This window comes from Manis pentadactyla, chromosome 5 (genome assembly GCF_030020395.1).
Source record: "Manis pentadactyla isolate mManPen7 chromosome 5, mManPen7.hap1, whole genome shotgun sequence".
NCBI lineage: Eukaryota > Metazoa > Chordata > Mammalia > Pholidota > Manidae > Manis > Manis pentadactyla.
The window spans coordinates 6,468,549-6,487,909 of record NC_080023.1 but is presented as its reverse complement, the minus strand read 5'-3'; the positions used below and the strand labels follow the sequence as shown (position 1 = coordinate 6,487,909).

The 19,361-nt window shown below is 41.4% G+C and overlaps 1 protein-coding gene across 3 annotated transcripts in view; it reads right to left on the bottom strand.

The window, feature by feature from the left end:
* Positions 1 to 18,518, bottom strand: part of STX18 (syntaxin 18) — a 131,231-nt gene extending 112,713 nt beyond the window's left edge. The window contains exon 1 of one of the 3 annotated variants that reach the window (XM_036921126.2): positions 18,259 to 18,518. In XM_036921126.2, coding sequence (XP_036777021.2) covers positions 18,259 to 18,426 — 168 coding nt within the window. In that variant the 5' untranslated portion in view covers positions 18,427 to 18,518. The remainder of the gene's footprint in view (positions 1 to 18,258) is intronic. The other 2 variants (XM_057502103.1, XM_036921128.2) reach the window with 2 other exon arrangements.
* Between the last annotated feature and the right edge of the window lie 843 nt (positions 18,519 to 19,361).

The following is a 19,361-nucleotide window of genomic DNA, read 5'->3' as shown; positions in this document are numbered from 1 at the left end:
ATGCCATTTGTTAGCATCGGTGTTTGTGTTCGTAATAAATAACAAAGTGACCCACCCCATTATTTAAAAATGAACACACACGATGTCTGGTTCAACGAGCGTTAGAGATTCAGCAAGACGCACACCCGGAATACTGTTCTCATTTTAACCTAGAGTCTGAAAAACTGTAATGGAGTACCAGACTCTGTACAATGCTCCTTTAAATCAGATTTGAGCTTTATGCCTGCTTAGGCTATCGTGGGCACACAGAGCTAATCAGTGGTTCAAGACATTTACTTGGGAAAATGGAAGAGGAAGAATAAAAGACAGCAAGTCATATCCCTGACCACTCTGGAGAGGAGCTGGAAATACTGCCAGTTCCTACAGATGGATGAGAAAAGTAGCCTGACTAAAAGTAATATGCCAGAAACTGACCAAAAGTCGGGGGAGCAACTAACAGAGCATTCCAGAACTTTAGGAATGATTCTGAGGAGGGAATTAAAAAAAAAAAAAATAAGGGAAAGCTATATGCTATCAAGTATTAGGAACAATTTTAAAATATGTGAGGTATGGAAGAAACAAAGCTACACCACTGCCAGAGGTAAAGTTAACAGCCAATAGAAAAAAAAAATCTAATACGTAATCTGGAAACGTTTCAAGAAGTAAAGATGCTTGCACTGTGCCTTGGAACCACCAGTTTTCAGGAGAGTAAGTTACTCAAGTCCAAATAAACTAAGTTTCAATCTCAGGTCAGCTGGCCAGTGGTACATGAGCTCAGAAAGAGAAAGCAGCAGATGCAGGACACGCACATGTGTCTTCCGGTTTCCATGTTTGTTCATCGAACATTTTATAGCACTTCCTATGTGCCAAACATCTTCAAAGTGCTTTACGCATTTAATCCTCCAAAATTAAGTACTACTTTATTCCCATAATATAGATCAGGAAATGAGGTTAAGTAATTTGCTCACAAGTCACCACCTGCCTGGAGGTAGTGGAGCCCAGAGTCCATATTCTTAACCCCCATGTCACAAACCATCCCAGGTGACATGGCCTTTATCAAGGTAAGGTAAGGTCTATTATTTGGAGGGACCCATATGCCTAACTTCTCCACAGCTCCCTTTCCTGACCCCTTATCCTCCGCAGTGTTGCCATTCCCAGGAACGACTGAGGCCCCCTTCTCACATGAAATTCCCCTCGGGCAACCTCAAGGCTACAATTTCCACCCACACTCCGATGTCTCCCCATCTACATCACTGCTCAGAAATCTTTCCTGAGGTCCATTTCTGTATTCATAATTGCCTGAAAACCCTGTGTCCTTGGGGGTTCAGGAGTCACCTCAAATAATACAGAACTGAACTCGTCTTGACCACTCACCCAGTGCCCCACAGTCGAAACCTCAGTCATCTGAAACTACTGTCATCTCCTACATCTAACAAGTCCCCAATCCTGTCAAGTAACTCTTGGATCTGTCCGCTGTCCCAGTGGTCACCAGCTAGATGTAGGCCTTCACTGTGTCTTGCCTAGACCTGATCACTGTGACAGCTCAAGCACGCTCCCTCCTTGCTGCTGGCCCTTCTCACCTCGGCTGCATTTGTCAACGGCCAGCAGCATCTTTCCAAAGTCTGTATCTGATCATGTCTGTCCCCTTACGGTTGACCATGGTCCTTGGGATAATGTCCTTCCCTTCTCCTTCTAGGGAAATACATTTCACCCTTCAAAGCTCAGCTGAAAACTCACCTTTCCTGTGAAGCCCTCCCCTTTGGTCCCTCCCGAGTGAAGACTTCCTCACTTCTACCTCTGTCCACATATACTTTGATAACAGCACTTATTACTACATACTTTAATGTTTGCCCATAAGTCTCTTTTCACTAGAATACGAATTTCTTCAAGTCAGGGATTGTCTCATGTTTGTACACCCAATACCTAGTTGCATGCCTGGCATATACTTGATGCTCAATAATTATTAGTGCATGAGTAAGTGAATGACACATTGAGACACGCTCAGTTCAAAGCAATATTCACACTCTAAGGCAGAGTAAAGGGGCACAATTCTGAGTGCAAAGTACATTTTTGGTGGGCCACCCACATCCACTGCTCTCCTCCTCTGGAAACAGCCCCTCATATTTCCTTTGGAAGTCACTCTGCCCCTGTTCTCAGCAATGCGTACTGGGTGGAAGAGATGCTGCCCCAGCTGCAGAGCTGGGTCCCAAGCAGACGGAGCTGAGCAATATATCCTTTCCCCCTGGACTCAGGGAGCAGGTTTAAGGACAGGCATATGACTCGATTCCCAGATGCCAGTGGGTGCGGCCTAGAAAGAGCCCCCCTCTTCCCCTGGATGCGGCAGTGCGGGCAAGTAAGGTCTGCAAGTGCTGCAACTTGGAAGCTACCATGAAGCAAGCGCTTGGGGCCGCCAAAGGAGGACGTGAACACCATGAAAGGCAGAGCAAAGGGAGCGAGGAAACCCAGGTCTTTGGTGACACTGTCTGTCTACGGGGTCCGGCACGCTGGAGGCTAAGGCATACCACTAGACTTCTCAGTGATATAAATCCGTAGATTCCCATGATCATTTAAGCTAGTTTGCACTGCGCTCTGTAACTTGTAGCCGTAAGACTCCCGATACAGCAAGTTCATGTTTGTGGGAAGAAAATGAAGTCACATATTTGAAGAAATGCACAGAGGAAGGAGAACAAGGAGAGGGTGTGAGTGGCCAGCAAGTCAACTCTGACAGGCAGAGGGGAAGGCACCAGGGTGCCTCAGACATGAGTAGGAGAAGGAGATCTGAGATGCCTCCCATTCCAGACACAGTAAGTCAAGCCTGTACAGGGTATCCTGTGGTACATTTATCAAATAATAAAGTTTTATAAAGAGCTAGCAAAAGAAATAAAAAAACACAGCAAATGCTTCTTTTTGAAAAGGCCTTTATGAGGAAAAAGGAAAGGCTTTGGGATAATTTAATCTGGAGAAAGCAAGTCCTAGAGGCAATTTAACTTGTTGAAGGGTTATTTATAAGGAGGTGACTAAACAGCTGTTCTCCAATTTCACAGGGAAAAGAATGAGAGGAAACTGATTTATGCTTCAGTATGAAGCTGGAGCAAGAAAAGGAAGAAGGGCTTGAGGGGGAACTGCTAATGACCAGAAAAACCTAAATGAAAAATGGGATTTTTGTGGCTTTTAAAAGATGGAAAATCATGCGTGTTGATTATTTCAGGTTGGGGTCAAACTAGTAAACAAATATTTGAGAATGCCTTCCATCCATTTATTCACATCACACATACTGAATCCCTACTACAGGCCTGGTGTGGTGCTAGGCACTGGGAAGACAAACTGATTAAGGTATGGTGATGCGTGTCCTGCCTAAAGGCTGCAGCCCCGGCTAGAAGAGCCACTGAGGGAAACGCAGAGCAGCGTCCGATCACAGTCCTGCTGTCCCTGATGACCAGACATACACAAGATAGTTTGGGAAGCACCACAATGGTACTTGGAAAGCCAGGCCACTTACGCAAGCATTAAATAACAACACAAAACAATAATGCGTGCCTTATCACAGCCCCCCGGGGGTCCTTGCTTAATGAGTACAGGAGCAAATGCTTCAGACTCAGGAGGAGACGGCACAGGACAGAACGCGCCTTTCAAGATGGATAGAATCTGCGTATGTGAAGGAGAAGCAGGCCGTCTAGGCAAGGGAGAGACCAGGAGCCAGACAAGGAGGCAAGAAAACAGAGGAGGCTGTATATAAATAGAGCAGTTCAGTTAAAGCTGGCAGGCTGATCCTGGGAAGTACAGGATGGAAAAATGGAGAAGTGGGTAGTGCTACTTTATTAAGTCCTTGAACATCAGCCAAGTAGCGGAGAAACTGTCATACCGGGAATGAGCAGCACGGAGCGCGTCTGAGCAAAGCAGCACAGTGACAGCGCAAGGGAGACTGGGGGGCAGTGTGGTTCCATCGGCTCAGGCTCAAGATAGTGAGGGTCTGAACCCACGTGGGGCAGTGGGATGGAGGGGAAAGAGGGGGCAGGCAAGGCATTTATTCATTTAATTCATTTCACAAAGACCTGTTGAATTCTGCACTGTGCTCTGTGCTATGATGTGACTGGAACGCAGTCCCTGTCTTCTTGGGAGTGAGAATTAGCTGGAGGGGAGAGGCCAGGAATAGGGAGACTGACTGAGACGCTGCAAAAAGAGTGCCTGTGTGGCTAAGCGTCTGGTGGGCTCTACCTCCTAGAATTGTATTCACACAAGCTGGAAGACCTACAAAAGGTCAAAACAGAAACAGAAAAACCAATCTTCCCAAAATATCACCTCGTGTTTATCATGGGAGATACTGACTTTTACTGCCAGTTGAGTCATGGAAAAGTATAGAAGCAAATATGCCTATACTAACTGAACTGTACCAAGTAAGGAACATAAAAAAGATTTTTAAAAAGAGAGGTCTTTTTTAGGACTGAAATGTTTCCAGATTTCATCCTTTGACATAACTGAGATACAGTCATAGATTTTTCCACTTACCCAGATAGGTATTTAGAAATTTTCAGAAAACTCACCACCTCTCCTTGATATTTCTTTTTTTTTCCTTACTACCCTTAATTTAATTTTGATATAACTTCCTCTTGTCACTGCTTGCTTACAAATCACAGGCTCTATGTCTGGAGTCAATTAGGGCTATAAGTACCCACCACATCTTCATCGGAGGACCCATTTATATATATTTTCTTATTTCAAGAGGTAGAGCTAAAAGTCTGTAGCTCTAAAAGTTTCCAATCAACCATCACATTCTATTCTTTGGAAAAGTAAGCTTTCCTCCACTGTTAAGAAGACAACAAACTACATATTTTTCAAGATTATTTCCTTTCCACCTGTATAAAGATGAATTGTGCTTTGGGAATTGATTTGCAAAAATGGGTTGAATGTCTGTAATACATGCTTAATAGCAATATCATTAAAAAATCTACCATTTAAAATTAAAGGTAATTTCCTTATTACTTTAATGGAATCCCTTGAAGCTGAAGTATTTAACTAGTCCCTTTCACATCGATTATCATTATATAATTCCCTTTAAACAGTGGGTACATTAGGTATGTAAACTGTCCATTGACAGAATAAAAACACACATTTCAACTGAAACAAAAACAGAAGGACAAGGCAGCAGCCCGATTCAGAAGCTGATAATGGGTTACATATTCTACTCCAGTTCAGATGTATAGTCGAAATGCTACAAGAGCCATTTACTAACTCAAACCTTTCAGGTCGTATTTGGAAGAAACGTATGAAGTGCCACATCACTAAGAGAAAATCTGTTTGAGCCTAAAATTCTTGATTCGCCCTATTGCAATGTTGAGGTAGAAAGGGAGAGAGAAGTACAGTATCTCTTATAAAAACTGCCTTAAATAAAAAGGCAGAGATGAATTGTCCAAAGCTCTGCCCATGGGGAGGAATTCTCTTTGTCACAGTCTTTCAGGATGACCCAAGTAGGGCTGCAATGCGGTCTTGTCTGTTACTGGCTGGTAGCAGCCTACTGGCTAAACCCATCCTACCCCAGAGGATATTTGACACACACGGGAAAAAAATTCTAAGGCTGGTGGGGCAGAGGGCTGACCCGAGTCAGGACTGTGGATACAAAGCCTATACCCGGTTCCTAATCAGCCCTCTTTTTTCCAGCCCTCCAATCTCTTCTGGACCCTCCTACTGCCTGAGCCCAACCACAAGTCAGAGGACAAGGAAATCCAAACGCGCACTCCCTAAAAATTAGCCTCCTGGGCCAAGCGCAGAGTGAACCCTCAAGGGCCCAGGGTCACACCCAACACATCCCGTTACCGGTGCCTCACACTCCTCCCAGGGAAACAGAGCTTCCCGTCCTGGGCTGTCCCACAGGGGAAACCTGTCATGGGTTCCTGCCCTGCTACTCCGCTCTTCATTCCCACATGTGGGAAATCTGAGGCCACCTTAATGTCACCTCCTCCATGAAGTCTCCCCTCAACCTCACCCAGAAGTAATCTCTCTGCCCTCTGAGTTATCACAATTCCTCTTTTGAAGATTTCTACAATTACTTCTGAGCATGTCTTCTATTTGGGAGTTTACTTATCACTACTTTTTTTAATGTATCTGTTTACTGTATGTTTCTCACTAGAATACAAGCTCCATGAAAACAGAGATTTTGTCTGTCTTATCTATTCTCTATCCCCAGGGCCAAGAACAGTGCACAACCTATAGTATATAATCAGTGAATATTTACTGAATGAATGAATGCCCCCTTCTAGACTGTAAGCATACTGATGGCCAGATGAAAGTCTCACTCACCTTCCCAGCCCAAAGAGCAATCTAAATGCCCTCCTGCCTCATAGGTAGATAGTCAATAAAAGCTGGCAATAAGGTAGTTGCCATTTAATGAGTACCTATAATGTACCAGCCAGATACAATGCTAGCAGCTTTACATAGAGTGTCTCATTCGATCCTTACAACCCTAAAAGGTAGCGGCAGAATTGTGCCTTCAGGATGGAGGCCCTCAAGCCCCAGCTTTCAGGAGGACTGCCAACTATGGCTCACAGCTGGGTCTTCCTCAAGGAATTGCCCTCAGCAGAAGGAAACAGCCTCACCCCACATTCTGGAGCTTCCCTGGAAAAAGCCCACATCTGAGAGATGTCCACTGCAGTGGCTTTAAAGGCTTGTCCCCTTGCCTCACCTCGACAATTCTGAAAAGTCATCTCAGCTCTGGAAGCTTTATTTCCCCTAAGTCAGGCACTTTCAAGTATGTATGATTTATGTACCAAAACATGCGCGTAAAGACAGAAGGTGATACGACAACACACCAAGGAGAAAATGGTCAGAGACCTGACCTGTGGAATGCAAGGGGAGTGTAACTCCAAAGTCCCAGGACACATGCACAGCTGTGCATTCAAGAGCCTAGAGAAGCAGCAGGCAGTCCTTCAATAGGTGCTCACTCATCACTGCTACATCATCCTGGGCAGGTCACTTAACCTTCTGAACCTCAGTTTCTTCATGAATAAAGGAACCTAACTTGGAAGGATAGTCAACTAAATTATAAAGCTTTTAGCATAGTGCCAGGTAGAGTAGGTGCTCAACAAGTGGTAGCTATCATTATCATTTATTATTTTTTAGAATGACAAACAGAGCTAAGACATCAATGCAACATTTGTGGGTGATTCTCTTGTATGCATTAAGAAAGTCTGAATTGAAAATCCAGTTCAGTTACAGGGAAACTATGCCCTTTACAAAAGGTTTTACTGCAGAATTCCTTTAGAGGTCCCCCTCCATTGTGCACTTAATACATAATTAGACACTGCTTACTCATGACATTTTTTCTAATCAAAAGACATTAATTCTTCTCCATTTCCTACTGTGGCAAATAAAAAGTCATCTGCCAGGAGTTCTAACTGTTCTGTTCTGCTTTTCATTTCAAAAGTGGTATTTGCTCATTAAAGAAATTTAGGATGACAGAAGCAGAAAAAGAAATCACCCAAAGTCCCCCAGAAATAGCCATTGTTAACATTGTGGTGTATTCCCTTCTAATCATTATATCCATGCTTAGAATTTGACTTTGTATACATAGATTCAATTGTATCTGGTTTTGGTAATAGTTTTCTTAACCTAACATGCGAATATAAGCAATTCCTCTCACGTCATGACTTCATCTTCAGCATGCCATATTTCCATAACAATTTCTCTGTACATGGGAAAAAGCTACGTGAAGTACCTGTGAGAGCTGCCATCACTACCATCATCAAAATTATCACCATTATTATGACGACTGCTGCTAATTTTTTAACTCAGACTTTCCACTTCTAGAAGTCAATATTCATTTTCTTCAGTTTTGCTTTTACAATTAAATCTTCAGCCCAACTAAAAATGTATTTTAATGTGGGTAGAGTAAGAGATAAAGACCTAAGAAAACTTTTTTTTCTTGTTTCAAAAGTGCTAACCAATTATTCCCAAATCAGAATAAACCTTCTTACTGATTTACAATGCCTCTCTTTATCAAGATAAAAATCACACCCACACCCACACCTGGCCTGCTGGGCGTCAGTGATTAATCTACAGGCATACATTTTTTGGTTTTAAAATGTTTCAGTGCCTGGTAAGATTAGGACCACCACCCCAACACACACACTCTCCCACTCTTCAAAAATTAATTCACTATTTTCACACATCTTTTTTTCCCAGGTGAATTCCAGGACTATTTTCAGGTTCCTCCCAAAAAAGTTTGTTCAAATTTTGATTACAGCTGCACTAAATCTACAGATTAATTTAGGAATAATTGATGTCCTCACAACATTTTTCCTTCCCTTTTAGGTGTAAAACATGTGTTTCTATTTATTCAAGTCTTCTGTATTTTTACAAAATTTTGACATTTTCTTCAAGTGGGATATTTACATTTCTCATTAAATTTATTTCTAGAAATGCTTGTTGAAACTGTAAATGCTTTCACTGAGCTTTAAGTGGTCATTAATTAGATACACAACGGCCACTGATTTTTGTACGTTCATTTTGTACAGAAGCTCTGGAGGCGTTCTGTAACCAGGCCACGCAGCACCGCCCCAGGTGTATTTCACGCTGCTGACAGAGCAGCACAGCTGACCCGGGTGGCCAGTTCCTTTGCTGTCTTGAAACACACGATGCTTATACTCACCACCCATCAAGGCTCAGCTCCCAAGGAAGAGCTTTCTTGACTAGTCTACCCCTAATTATACCCCTTTTCTATTTTCCTTCAGCATTGGCAATAAGTTCCAATACGTTTAACATTTTCATATAAATTAGTGATAATTTTCCTTGTATCAGTATCAGGACATCCAATTTTTTTTTTTGGTATCATTAATACACAATTACATGAGTAAACTGTGGTTACTAGATTCCCCCCATTATCAAGTCCCCACCACATAACCTATTACAGTCACTGTCCATCAGCACAGTAAGAGGACATCCAATTTTTTATATGTAAGAAAAAATTAAATAGAAAGTAAGATGAATTTATATATATTTTTGCCTTTTTATTTTTAAGAGATTATAAATGTGAAACAAATTTGATAAAAATGTAGTTTTCTTAAAATAATGACAAAGTGAAAGCAGCCTAAATATCTTTCAATAAGGGTTCAGGTAAATAAGTTACATGAAACTATTTTTAATGGCTATGCAGCCAAATAAATTGGTGACACAGAACAATATATACTGACATTTAAAAATGTACACAGAAATAAGTAAAAAAGGAGGCCACCTAACAGCAGTGAAAAGTTCTGTTTTTGTTTAATCAGAAGAATGTCTGGAAAGATGTATGTCAAATCGTAACAGGGGCTGCTTCTGGCCAGTAGTACTATCAATATGTGAATTTTACTTTCTTCTTTATTCTTTTTAATGAATACAACTTTTACTTGGTACTTTGTTTATTACTAATACTACTTTTATAACCAGATTTTAACATAATTAGTCAACTTCCAAAAAAGACCCACCGATAATATTCTATTATAAGAGTATATAGTACTATTAAATCAAATGTATTTGTGCAAAAACGTCAAATGCCAACTTAGAAAAACAAACTCATTTTTCCATCTAGGTGAAAAATTCTGAGTATATTAGATTTCAGGGAGGAAATATCACAAGGCATTGGGCAGTCACCATTGCAAAATGCATTGAAAAATATATCCTGGGACTTTTGGAAAGAAGAGTACTGAATCATGGAACCAGCCTGTTAAAAAGGTCCTCAAAGATTACCTAGCCAAAGCCCCTCATCAGACAAGAAAAATGAGAAAAAGCAACCAAAAACGAAAAGGAGGTTGAGTTCTCTGAGATTACATAATTAATGGAAAAGTCCAAGTGTTTATAATTCAAAACTCATGCTTTTTAATTCCTTTATCAATTTCTCTGAGTCAAGATACACCGTGGCCTGTCACTTCTGCTTAGACTAAGGAAGACAATGCTCATTTTATCAGGGTCTTCTTATCATCTGTCTAAAAAGTGAACAGGAATGTGTATGATACTGTGAACTGAAAAGATTCACTCTCTTGGTTAAATATAGCTTATGTGTTTCATAAGAAAATTTTGACAAATAGGCCATACATTAGACTATCTGGAGTATATGAACTTTATTTTCTTCTTTATTCTTTTAAATGAGTATTACTTTTAAGTGACTATTTTAATGAATACTACACGTAGGAGATGGCAAACTCTATTATTTACAGATTTTGAGAACCTGAAAGTCAGGAAGAAGAAAGTACTACTGAGTTTAAATTACAAGTGTGCTGCAAAATTTTCATATCTGAGTTATATGAGTTCACTCAATATATCATGCTTTCATTCCTCTGGTTTATTCACTTTCTTTTAGAGAGGTCCTAAAGGGGACTCTTTTTAAGTCAATTGTAAGCCAAATCTGTTTTAAACTCAGTAAGTTTTTCACAATACAAGCCATAATTAACCATTGTAGACTTCACTGATACTTTGCCCGCCAGAGGGAGCCCATATTGGTTTCCACGTAGCAAGAAAATTCAAACATCAAGTTTGTATGATTTCTAGAGTTACAACATTCATAATATCAGCAATATTGCAAAATCACTTAATACTGTTATATTTCTATCCTCCCAAAAAGGGATAGATGAAAGTCCATAACTGACCTATAACAGAAGCCCAAAAATGAGTGATTTTACAAAATCTGTATCCGCTTGGGGAATATTAGTTACAACACTCAAAGTAAATGAACAAACTGACTTTACACAAGTTGACGTGAGCTTAGTTATATCTGTCTTGATGGGTGGTTCTACCTCAATGTTGACAAATCTGGTTCTGAAGCCTGCAAGACAAAGCCAGACCCTACACAAGAATAATTCATTAAAAATGTCACCCCTAAGGGGACCCAGTTCAGCAGCCCCATCCTAGTAGGTGGTACACTGAACTGTTGGGTGACCTGCCAACTAGAAACTAAAGGGTGAACTCTTTGACCCATTCTAGACTTTTCTTGGAATAAAGGAGGAAATCAACTATCCCTGAAGACCATGCTTCTCTATGTGATACAGTCACTACCATGATGAGTTTCTTCAAGAGTACAGGAAGCACAACTGAGACCCTAACTGCATAAGGTCTTGCGTCTAAATGAGTCCCACTGAGTCTCTATGCCCATCTGCAGTCTGGTGAGGTTGACTTGCTGTGTATTTCTCACCAAAATAAGGCCCAACCTGGTGTTTGCTGGATTTGTGAGGCAGATTTCAATCTCCATGCAGTTAGCTGGGCATAGGTACTAATATCTATTTTGTAGCCTTAGTTGCCTCCAAGACCTAAATACGACAAAGTTCGAGGATCCCACTAGGTTCCAGCTATGCTCCCCAATCCAGGTTTGCGAGCTTACCACTGGGAAGCCATCCACTACCTGCCACCCTAATAAAACTCCAATTCCACAGGCCTCCTTGGCTCCCTTCTTCTCTACTGTTCAGAACTCAGAAAGAAGGCATGAGTAACACATTCTGTCCTAACTTTGAAAAGAATATAATTGTGATATTTGTATGATTAACTTTCCAACCAGAAAGATGGGAATTATTCTACCTCTCCCCCACCACACTGAAGTTTGTTCGGTCTACTCCTAAATAGTTTTTCATCTATTTGCTCCTATCCAATCCTATGGTCACTAGCTCATCAGCTGTCACCTGAATTACTGCAAAAGCCTCCTAACTAGCTCTTCTGTGTCAGTCTTGTTACACTCCAAACCTATCTTCAATATAGCTGATTATTTTAAAACACAAATATGATCCTTTCATGCCTCTGCCTGTGTAGCTCAGAGCATCAAGTCCAAACTCTTTAGCACTGTCAACAATGCTCACATCCAAGGGCTGGCAAACGTTCTCTGTAAAGGGAATTTCATATTTAATATCTTAGGCCTTGCAGGCCTTTGCTGTATACAGCTCTGCCACTATAGTACAAAAGCATCCATAGCCTGGATGTAAACAAATGAATGTGGTTGCATTTCAATAAAACCTCATTTACAAAACCAGGCAGCAGGCCACATCTGGCCGACCGCCTGCTCTAATCCAATCTTGCACAGCCTCTTCCTGCCACTCACCCAGGCGTCCTCCAGAAACAGCACCAGCACCCTGGCCTTGCCTCTGCACCCCAGTCCCCCTGCTGTTGCCCTCTGCCAGGCATATGATTTATCCTTCTTCATATGGTGTAACAGTTTTGATGGGCACTTATGTTGCTTTCATATCTTGGCTATTGTAAATATTGCAATAATAAACATAGGGGTGCATATACCTTTTGGAACCATTAATTATGTTTTCTTCAGGTAAATTCCTAGAAGTGGAATTTCTGGGTTGTATGGTATTCCTATTTTTGAGGAACCTCCATACTGCTTTCCACAGTGGCTGGACCAATTTACATTCCCAAAAATGTAGGAGGGTTTCCACATCCTCACCAACACTTGTTATTTCTTGTCTTTTGGCTAGAATTCATTCTGACTGGTGTAAGGTATTATCTCATTGTGGTTTTGATTTGCATTTCCCTGATGATCAGTGATGGTGAGCATCTTTTCATGTGCCTTTTGGCCATCTGTGTGTCTTCTTTGGCAAGTGTCTATACAGGTTCCCTGTCCATTTTTTATTTGGTTTTTTGGTGTTGAGTTGTGTGAGTTATATATTATGGATATTAGCCCCTTATCAGATGTATCACTTGCAAACATATTCTCCAATACAGCAGGATGCCTTTTGACTCGGTTGATGATTTCCTTTGCTGTGTAGAAGCTTTTTGGTTTGATGTAGTGCCACCTGTTTATCTTTGCTTTTGGTTCCCTTGCCAGGGTGGATGTATCCAGAAAAATATTAGTCGCTGTTCAAGAGATTCCTACCTATGTTTTCTTCTAAGATTTTTGTGGTTTCATACCTTACACTTACGTCTTTAATCCATTTTTAGTTTATTTTCTGTATAATATAAGACAATGATCCAGTTTCATTCTTTTGCATTTAGCTTTCCAGTTTTCCTGACCCCATTTATCAAAGAGACTGTCTTTTCCCCATTGTATATTCTTGCCTCCATTGTCATATATTAATTGACCATACAGGCATGGGTTTATTTCTGGGCTATTTTGTTCCATTGATCCATGTATCTATTCTTGTGCCAGTACCATACTGTTTAATCATGGTAGTTTTGTAATACAGGAAGTATGATACCCCCAGTTTTGATGTTCTTTCCCAAGATTGATTTGGCTATTCAGGGTCTTTTGTGGTTCCATATAAATTTTAGGATTACTTGTTCTAGTTCAGCGAAAAATACCATTGGTATTTTCACAGGGATTGCACTGAATCTGTAGACTGCTTTGGGCAGGATGGCCATTCTGATTATATTAATTATTCCTATCTGTTAGCATGGGCTATATTTCCATTTATATGTATCTTCTACTATTTCATCAATGTCTTATAATTTTCAGAGTATAGGTTTTCATCTTTTTGGCTGGATTTATTCCTACATATTTTTTTTGATGAAGTTGTAAAAGGAATTGTTTTCCTGACTTCTCTTTCTGCTAGTTCATTTTAGTATATAGAAATGCAACAGATTTCTACATATTGATTTTGTGTCCTACAACTTTACTGAATTAATTCATTTATTAGTTCTAATAGTTTTTTGATGTAGTCTTTATGGTTTTCTATATATAGTATCATGTCAAATGCAAATACAGTTTTACTTCTTCCTTACCAATTTGGACATTTTTTATTTCTTTTTCTTGTTTGATTGCTGTGTCTAGTATTTCCAGTGCTGTGTTGAGTAAAGTGGTGAGAGTGGGCATCCTTGTCATGTTCCTGATATTAGAGGAAAAGCCTTCAGCTTTTCACTACAGAGTATGATGTTAGCTGTGGGTTTGTCATATATGGCCTTTATTATACTGAGATATGTTTCCTTTGTACCCACTTTGTTGAGAGTTTTTAGCATGAATGGATATTGAATTCTGTCACATACTTTTTCAGCATCTATTAAGATCATATGATTTTTATCCTTTCTTTTGTTAATGAGATAGCATTGATTGATTTGTGGATACTGAACATACTTGCATGCCTTGAATAAATCCTACTAGGTCATGATGAATGATCCTTTTGATATATTTTTAAATTTGGTTTACAAATATTACTCACTCCATTTTAGAAGTGAGGAAACTGAGGTTAAATAGCTTACCCAAGTTCATACAATAAGTAAGAGGCATTCAAATTCAGGTCTTTCTGCTCTAAATCCCATTCAGTATCCAGTTATGAATACAGTATTAACCAAGAAGAAACTCACTGCCATTTAAAGCCAAAGAATTTTTGGTTTAAAATTAAAAATTCTGAAGTGGAAATTTAAAGTAGAAGGATGTAGTGGGGGAAATAAATAGCATTAAACTGGGTCAAAGAACCTGGTTTCTACCTCTGGCTCTGTCTTACAACCTCAGAAATTATCACTCTAGGCAAGTCATTTCATTTTCCAGAGTATTAGTTTTCCCAACTGAAAATAAGAAGCCTAAACAACAAACATTCAAGATCCTTTAAACTACTTAAGAAAAAAGTCTATGTGCTCTGGGCACACAGATGCTGTTTTTAAGACGCACTGGATAGGACATCAAGCAGATTTCAACTTGACTGTCGGACCCAAAAACTGGCTGCCTGAGGTACAATGCTACAAAGGATTCTGAGTTACACAGATCTACTGGGAAATTAGCACTGAGCTCCATGGTCACAGGGAGGAAGAGAAGGAACAGCTGCATACTTGCCACACAATTGCCATCACTGATAGAGCTTCACCTTGACAGAAGAATGCTGCTGTCTCCACTATCGATGCTCTTAGTACCTGCACAGGATTTTCACTGATTCCTTTACACACTTACTTGGTTCCCCTTTGCAAGCAAGAAATGAAAGTACAAGAAAGCTAAGTGGTTTAGGTAATATTGCTTGGAGCCACTGATGAAAATATGTCTAAATGGACTACATGGGATGGGGTAGGGAGTGAAGAGGAACAATAATTATCAGTATGGTTCATTATGATATATATAGTCTTATAAGATCATAGTTCGCTTATGAGTTAAATAGGGTATTACCATGCCCATTTTATGGAAATGTTAAATGAGAATAAGATAAGAGGGCTTGCCCAAGTCACCCACTCCTAAGTAGCAAAACACAGATTGAATCCAAGTCTTCTAAATTCAAGTTCTAGTTCTCTTTCCACTTTCAAGGTTCCCATTAGTTCCACAGTCCAAATGAGTTAACTAATCAAACTCCCACTGCAAAGTGGCATATTCATCATTGTTTGGAGTTTTTCAAATATCATACATTCCTCCCCAAAATCTGAATTGTCATTAGTATCTAATTTGTTTATAATTTAACAGGTAGACATGCCCTGAGTGTATATAAACTCAGAAAAATTGAGCATAAAAAGTTAAATACTTAAAGGAATGATGTAGAAGAAACCAGCCTTTGGGGAAAATAAAATACCTAGTTTCAACCCAGTTTTATTAAACTTAGTAACGTCTACAACAAGTCTGTGAGGTGGAAATCTGCATCAGAAATATGTTTTGTCCAAAATTAGTAACAGGAAGAACTAGGTAAAATGTACAGCAAATGCTTCCAGGAAGGTATTCAACAGAAGGCTCTCCTATAATTTGTTACATATCCTTAGATCTGACAACCAGGCTAAACTCCAACCAGAATATGTGCTCCTAGTATTGACCAAATTATGATATATAAGGAATCCACACCAAACAAAATTAACAGCCAGACTTTTGACACATTTGACTGTGGAAAGAGCACAGGACACCTCTCACTAGATCTTACACAAGTTAAATTTTCCACAAAAGAGAGAAATGGTTGCAAGAAGAGGATATAATACACAAAGCAACTGCAACATAAAATAAAAATTCCTCAAAAGAATATATGCTTTCCCTATGTCAGGAGGAGCAGTGGCCCTGAACAACACAGCTGATGTCCCTACTTAATAAACTATCCAAGCCTAACCTACCCACATCATTAAATATCAGAACTGGAACTTCCCATCACATGCAATTTCATCCTCTGACAAATGCACAAAGTTCTTCTCAAACAACTCTGTTTACTTATCAGTGACAGGGAACTCAACACCCCAGGTCCTGTTATTGTCCCGGAGACCCATTAACTCAAAGGCCTAAACCACATTTTCACCATTTGAGGAGACGCCTGAGGTCTAAGTGATCACAGGCTGTCCACAACGCTTGCCATCCCAATTATGCTTCTTGTCTCTACCACTACCACATCCTTTATTCCTGAGTAGGACCCCAAATTAGCACAGTACTAGTAAATCAGTGATTTCAGAGTTAGGAAGGGCCTTCCTCAAACCAAAACTATGATCTTCCTACTACAATTGCACAGAGAAACCTCCAGGCCAGACTGGGGAGGAGAAGGAGAATGTCCTAGTTTCCCTTCCTCTCATTTCCACCTAAGAAACTCTTCCTTTAACCTTTGCTATACAGGGTATTAATGTAGTTTTTTAAAAGCCTTCTGCTCTTTGAGGGGCAGGGGGAGGAAGGAACCACTTATCAGTAATAAACTAAGGCCATAAAACTTGCTTAATAACATCACATGGCTAAGAGTTGCAGGGTTAAGACAATGACCTGGTCTCCTGGCTCCTTCTCTAGTGCTCTCTCTACAACATAACATCTAATTGCCTACAGAGCAAAGCTCAAACTCTGCACAGGAATACACGGACCCTCCAAGATCTTCCCTTGCCTGCCACTCCAGTCCAATTTTCCTCCAGTCACACTCAAATGCTTATCAAACCAACTTTATTAACATTGCAAAGGGGCACATTCATCATGATCTGCAGTACTTTAGGTAATAAGTTCCTCAAGAAATATCAGAAACATCACTACTGTCCAATTAATTTATAATTTAATGGGTAGACATGCACTCAGTATCTATAAACTGACCATAAAAGTTACCTGTCTCCACACCTTTGTGCATATTCTTCTTGTAGTCTAAGATGCCCTTCTCCACCCTGTTTGCGCTGGAACCAACTACTACTCTTTCAAGATTTGCTGCAAGCATTGTTGCCTCTATAAAGCCTTTCTTGGCTCTCAGGAAGAATGTTCTCAGGAAAAACATTCTCCTTTGTGTCCTACACAACATCTAAGAGGCTGTAAGGCACTTGTTCTGTTACTGTTGTCTCCCCCACTACTTTTAAGTTGCATTATTCTAACACAGTGCTGGTCAGAAGGTAGGTGCTTAATAAATGATTATTGATAGACTAAATGTATTCATCTGGTCCAAGCCTCCTCCTGATGCTTGATTATCCTCTGCAAACTGCCATTCATTAATTTACACACACACATATATTCACTAAAAAATGAATGTCTGCAAAGTACCAGGCACTGGACTGCATGCCAAACAGAAGTGGATTTACTACAAAATTAATGAAGTTTAAGCTTCAAGGCCTCTCACTTGCACCTTCCAAAGCTCTGAACCTTCTTTTGTGATTTTGTGTTTTTATTTCTTAAAGAGGACAGACAAAACTGTATAAGCTTCAAGCGCCACAAAATTAGATCCACCCCTGGTGCCAATGACACAAAACCGAACAAGGCAAACATTATCTCTCTCCTACAGAGCTTCCTGTGTCCTGGGAAAGATAGACAACCATTTGTTCATTTCATTTATTCAACATTTACTAAGCAACGATAGGAGTAGGGCTTTGGGGATTCTGAAGTGAAACCAATACGGTTCCTGCCGTTATGGACAAGGTCCTGCTCTCCTAAAGGAAAGCTGGCTATATTCAGGGAACAGAAAGTAGTTCAGATGAGTATAACATAGAGTGTTTGTGAAAGATTATCCTAAACAAGTCTCAATACGTGCTGATGCTTAGCCTGAGCCCTAACCTACCGCAGGAGGCAAGGGGAAGGGAGAGGTCGGCCGAGTAAGATAACTGATCTCTATGCAAGGGGGAGAGGGCGAGATAAGTAAACAGAAGAGACAAAAACACTGTGGTCAGTGCTGCGACAGAAAAGCAAAGGCCTGTTAGGGAAGTTTCCCGGTGTTCAAGTCTGCAGTGACGGCGACTTACAAAACAGCCATGAACTTTGTGACAGAAATTTCCAAGTTCCCCAATATACGTCCCAACTCATCGAAATAAGGCTGCTCCTTTCCCAAGACAGCTGCTGGCTCTCTGGGACCAACTCTGCTGTCCCCCATTCAGACCACTTTCTCCAGGCTATTCCTTCACACACGGGACAGGGTCTGGTTTGCGGTCTAGGGTCCACGTTGCAGGTCCGCCCCCGTCTCTAGCCCGCTGTTTCCATAGCAACCAGCTCACCACTTCGCGCGCCCGGCTGGAGAAGTCTCCTTTGGGCCTGGGGCTCCGGCGGAACAGCTCGTCGCGGCTGCCATCAACCCCGCTGCCCACTGCCACTCCCAGCGCTTTGTTGCGCGTCTTCACTGTCTTGACGCTGGCCCTGAACAGCAGCGTGATATCCACCGCCATAGCGACCCGCACCCACGGCCTCCCACCGAGCCGGATCACGTCAGCAGCCCGCGACCGCGGCGCATGCCCAGCGGCTGGAGGACCGTTCCGGTACCGCACGCGTCCGCCCGCCAACTGCGGCACGAGAAGTAAGGTTCCGCCCTCCGCTAGGCTACCGAGGCGAGAGAAGGTTACAATCTCTGCCCGCTCGCGTGGCGGCTTCTCGCGGCGCCTCGCACCCGGCCGCGCGCACACCGCGCCCCTTTGTCATCCCAGTGAACCTCGGCGGGCTTGGCCGCGCGGAGAGGTTCCGAAGCCCTGAGTCCCTGGGAGCCAGAGGATTGGGAAACCCTAAAGCTCGCTCCCTTCTCGCGGTTCTCGCGTTTAGTGGGCCCCGCAGAGCGGGTGTCGCGGGCCTGGGAAGCGACCGGCCTGACCTTTGACCTCAAGGTCTCAGCTGGTGCGGACCGAAGCACGTGGCCGGTAGCCGTCCGGGTGCGGTCATTGTTAGGGCAAAGCAGGTGTGCAAAAGCACAGAGGCCAGAGGCTTTCCTTTTTCAGCCTTAAGCCATCTGCTGTAAAATTAAGCCGGCACCTTCCTGAAGTGTTACTGTGACAAATGAGAGAGCACTTGAAAGTTGTTTTGGCGTTACTTGGCCCCCTGTGACCAATAAAGTTACCAATGTTAATGGTTACACCAACGTTATCATTCTTGTTACTGTTTATTGCGGAAAGTGTTCTACAGAGAAGGTATCACTCTATTAAGGCAGATTTGAAAGATGACTAGGAATTTATCAGATGGATTCAAGGACAGAAGATTGTCACCAGTTTCTGTTCATCCTTAATGTATAGTTTTTAAATATACCCTCTGTAAGTCGGTTAGAGTATGCAGTTGGTAAGATACGAGAGGCAGAAAGGGAGAGGTGGAAGATGGTAACCTTTCTAGGTGGGTTTAC